The sequence below is a fragment of the Notamacropus eugenii genome, chromosome 5 (assembly GCF_028372415.1).
Source record: "Notamacropus eugenii isolate mMacEug1 chromosome 5, mMacEug1.pri_v2, whole genome shotgun sequence".
Classification (NCBI taxonomy): domain Eukaryota; kingdom Metazoa; phylum Chordata; class Mammalia; order Diprotodontia; family Macropodidae; genus Notamacropus; species Notamacropus eugenii.
This window is the reverse complement of record NC_092876.1, coordinates 92,165,677-92,170,617: the sequence shown is the minus strand read 5'-3', so window position 1 is coordinate 92,170,617 and position 4,941 is coordinate 92,165,677. Positions and strand designations below refer to the sequence as shown.

Here is a 4,941-nt window from a genome sequence, read left to right as displayed (position 1 = left end):
TCTTCTGAGCTCCAAACTATATGTCTAAATTCTGTTAGTACATATAAGATGATAATGATGATGATAATGACAGTCATGATATTTCTATACTACTTTCATTATTACAAAGTGCCATAATAATGTGATGGAAAGAACTCTGAATTTATAGTCAGAGGCTCTTGTTTCGTATATATGCTAATTACATTTAACCAACTTCTTCAACCAACTCTAAGTCATTTAACTTTCCTGGGCCTCAGTTTGCTCATCTGCAAAAAGAGAGGGTTGAGCAAGATGATTTTTGAGATCTCTTATAGCTTTAAATCTATCACCCTATGAATTCTCACAACCCTAAGTTTCCTGTGTGCAAAACTGAGCTTATTATAGTTCACTCTAAAACTGAGTCCCTTATGTCATCAATGAAAACTATTAGTACCTATGTGTACCTTTATTTCCCTCTGTAGGGATTTATTACATGTGAAGAATCCAAGATGGCAACTACCTTGTCAGCAGAAGATGGAACCCAAAAGGCTTGAGAATAAAAGCTGGAGTGGCCAGCCTCACAAGTGGGGTGGGCCAATCTCCCAAGAAGAGAAATATGTAAGTAATAATAGAGCAAGAGAAACAAAGAGAGTACAGGAGTGAACTCTATTGACATTCCAAAATAATAGACCATAGGTATATCCTTTGAGGTCTGCCTTTTGGGAAAGAAGTGCCCACTTTTTATGTGAGACTTTCTGTCTTTCCCTGTGTTTATTCTTTTTATTGCCACCTGTTCCTCCATAGTCTGTAAATGAATCCTAGAAAATCTCACAGTAGCTTGATATGTCTCAGGAAAGGGAAGGAATGGTCTGTGTTCTGTCATACCAGGGGTCAAGGAGAAGAGAACTCTTGTTGGAAAGCAATGGGCTGAAAAAGTTAAGATCAGATAGTTTGTGAAGATGATGAGGAACAAATCCAACTAGGACTGAGATGTATTCTTGAGGACCCTGAAAGATTTAGCAAGTTATATCTGCTTTCTCAGCTCCAGTTTCCATTTCTGAAAACTGAGGAAGGAAAACTAAATGTTTTCTCAGGAATACTCAGGTTTGTCATCTGATGGTCCCCTGAAGTGTGCTGTTTAAAAGTCTTTGACATCACCTCTTCAAGGCTTCCTTTATCTTGAGTCTAGGGACATAAGTCTCATTACAGAACTTTCACTGATTCTGAACTAAGCCTTTGACTCTCTTCTTGAGTCTTGTCTTAATGGTAAAGGCTATTTCCTGAAATATGGAGATTACTTGGTCAGAAATGTTAACCTAATGCATTCAGTAGGATGTTAGTGACCTTATGGTTTGAGAAAAACAAAATTAAGGTAACAATTTCCTAACTAGTTGCCTCCTTTGATTCTAGAACCATTGATGACTCAGTAAGCTCCCAGTTTCCCAAGGAAACTGCTTCACCCTCCAGGTTATCATGCATGCCTTGAATCACAGCACTACTATGTTCCTCCTCATGGGCTTCCCAGGCCTAGAGAAAATATACATCTGGCTCTCTGTCCCTTTGTGCGCCATGTACATAGTGGCTGTGGCTGGAAACAGCTTGATTCTGTGGGTGGTAAAGTCAGAAGCAGATCTTCACCAGCCAATGTACTATTTCTTGTTCATGTTGGCCATGACTGACCTGGGACTTTCTTTTTCCACACTGCCCACCATGTTAACCATTTACCTGCTGGGCAAACGGGAGGTGGAGGTGAATGCATGCCTAGCCCAGCTCTTTTTCATCCACACTTTTTCTGTCATGGAATCCTCTGTGCTTCTCTCCATGGCTTTTGATCGTTTTGTGGCCATTTGTAATCCATTGCGCTATACAACCATCCTGACCAGCCCCCGAGTTGCTGGTCTGGGCATTGCAATTGTGGTCCGTAGTATTGGACTACACCTCCCTGCCCCCATCATGCTGAAAAAGCTCCCCTACTACCATACTGGTCAACTCTCTCATTCTTATTGCCTGCATCCAGATGTCATGAAGCTTGCTTGTGTGGATACTCATGTCAACAGCGCTTACGGGCTCTTTGTGGTACTCTCCACTCTTGGCATGGACTCTATACTTATTGTGGCTTCCTATGTGCTGATCCTCCATGCTGTCCTCATCATTGCTTCCCAGACAGAAAGGCTTAAGGCCCTTAATACATGTGTCTCACACATCTGTGCAGTGCTGCTCTTCTATACACCCATGATTGGCCTGTCCATGATCCACCATTTTGGGAAGCAGGCTTCACCCTCTATTCGGGTACTTCTCTCCTACTTGCATTTTCTCATGCCCCCTATGCTCAACCCCATTGTCTATACTATCAAGACCAAGCAGATACGTCAGAAGATCTTCCATTTCTTCCAGTTTAATGGGGCCAGAAGGAGGGTTGGGCAAGAACACTGAGCTCTAGGAGGATGGGGCTGGGAAGGGACAATGGTGCTACTCAATGAAGAGGGCAAGGTCTCATTTTGCGAGGTATGGATGATCACTACCATTCCCGTAACTAGTGGAAAAGATATAATCTCTGTCTTCTGGATGACTCCTATTTGTGGAGGTGACATGGCACCCTTTCTGTAGATATTCATCAATTTAGTAGATATAATACCTTGATTTGATATAACTTTCATGACCTCCTTTCTTGAAGAATTCCTAGGCATATTTAAGAGATCCAGCCCTCTATTCTTTTCCTCTCCAGAAACCTACATTTATTGTTTAAATTCAAAAACAAATTATGGAGGGGATGACAGGAGAGCAGTGCATTCACAATGAAGAAGAAGAGTCAAATGTGGAGCCCTAGAGGAGAGGGTGGAGGGAGCAGACAAGGAGATGAGAGTCTCTCATCTGTTTCTGCTCTAGACAGGGTTAATTCTGATTTCTGAGACTTGATCCAGGGCACACAATAAAGCCTAAAATAACTTGAAGGTCCTGGCGGTATAGTTTTGGGAAAATATCAAAGGATGGCCTAAGTTACACATCCAACCAAAGGTAGGGACTGGGATTCTCCTTGGATAGGATTTTCTCCTGGGATTCTTCCTTTTATAGAACTGAAGCATAGTCATTGTTCCATCCTAAGCATTTCAGTTATTATGAAACGTTTGTATTCAACGTTTGTATTGTCTTTGTGTAAAAGAATTCTTTCATCACTTCTAACTTCTTGTACTTCGCTTCTTGTTTCTTTGAATATGCATCCAACTTGTAGCACAAGAACTGCTACTTTTACCTCTATTAAAGTGATCTCATCCAGATAAAGCTGAAGTGCTGCACATTTCTGGTTTAAGTCCTTTAGGTTTCTACTTAGGTTTGCTACAAGAGCTTTCATTTCTAGATACTTCAAGCTAGTCAGATCGTTTGTATTTTCCAGAAGTTTATAGCCTTCCCTGGTGGCTGTCAGCTCACCTGTCAAGCATATGGTCATTTTGGAGACAATGTCTTAGCACGGCCCCTATGATGTCCACCTCAGCAGGGTCAGTGGCCTCCTGGGCCATCTCCATCACTGCACTATCTAGACTGGGAATGGGAGAAATGAAAAAAAATGAAAGGAAGGATAGGAATGGAAGTAGAGAGGAAGAGTGGAGGGTAGAGAAGGTAAGAAAGAGAGGGGAGAAAAAGGCACAGCTCTCTATTCTGGTGAGAGAGACATGGCCCCCTACTTTAGGGGCTCTCTAATATAATAACAGAGAAATGACACCTGGTGTGGTAGTAAAGGTGAGTTTTCTATAGAAAAGACTATGACCAAACACAAATACTTTTCTTTAAAAAAAAAAAAAACATTCTTTCATTTCATTGGTATATGGAATCCCCAGTAAGGAAATTTCTTCTATCAGTAGTAGATTTATACCTACTCTGTAACTTAACACTGTTAGAGAGTTAGCTAGGGATGAGAGATTAGATGACTGACCCACAGTCACCTGCACAAATTGTGTCAGATAGAGAATTTGAACCAAAGTCTTCCTTACTCCCAGGTCAGCATTCTATCTACTATGCTCTAAATTGCTTAAAACCACATAAACACATACAAAACATTATATTTAAATGTTGAATAAACATAGAATAGTGGAAATAATCAGTCAGGAGGGAATAATGAATAAATACGTGAGTGAAAAATATTGTATCTATTTCCTGATCACATAATCAGGGAAAGTTTCCTGAAGGAGTTAACTTTTGAATGAGAGTATCAGGGAGAGCCTGATAGATGTCTAGATTCCCCATTGTCTCAAAAGGTCTTGCCATATCTTGTTATCTGATCTTAAAATGCCTTCCTCCTAACCTTTATAATCTGTAGGAAAGTTATACTGATTGGAAGATTCCAAATTCCATGACTATGTCTTGCCTGGGGCATTGAGACTAACATATCACATAGTATGTAATTCTTTGGGTGGCAAAAACATTCTAGGCATATCTACTATATTGTTCAGTTTTTTGAACTACCTTAGAAGCAGTCCAAAACCTAAAAGCAAATGTTAAAAGATTATCAATGTTGACAATCGTAGTTAGAAAGCCCACATATTTTATAGTGTACAAAATCTCCTCAGACTTTGGCCCAGACCCAATATGTCATTCAATTGCAAGAAGTTCTAATGAGACAAGTAAGCAAATATCTAATCTAGTTTTGAAAAATCACATTGTAGTCTGGAGAGCACTGTTGGTAGAGGTAACTCCAAGACTGCTGGGTAAGCTGACATCTTGATGACGAAGAAGAAGAAGAAGAAGAAGAAGAAGAAGAAGAAGAAGAAGAAGAAGAAGAAGAAGAAGAAGAAGAAGAAGAGGAAGAGGAAGAAGAAGAAGAAGAAGAAGAACACGAACAAGAACAAGAACAAGAACAAGATATTAAAGAACTCAACTCAGCAGTATGGGGTCAGATAGTACCAAAGGTAATCTCTTTCCCACAACTCAATAGGTATCACCTGAGGGCACCACTGACTAGATAATAAAATATGCTTACATGAGATATTA

The 4,941-nt window shown here is 40.2% G+C and overlaps 1 protein-coding gene across 1 annotated transcript; it reads left to right on the top strand.

The window, feature by feature from the left end:
• The first annotated feature begins 1,431 nt into the window (after positions 1-1,431).
• On the top strand, positions 1,432-2,391 carry LOC140508757 (olfactory receptor 51G2-like). The gene has a single exon (XM_072616632.1). It carries the CDS (start codon positions 1,432-1,434, stop codon positions 2,389-2,391), a length of 960 nt encoding a protein of 319 aa, XP_072472733.1.
• The last annotated feature ends 2,550 nt before the right edge of the window (positions 2,392-4,941 follow it).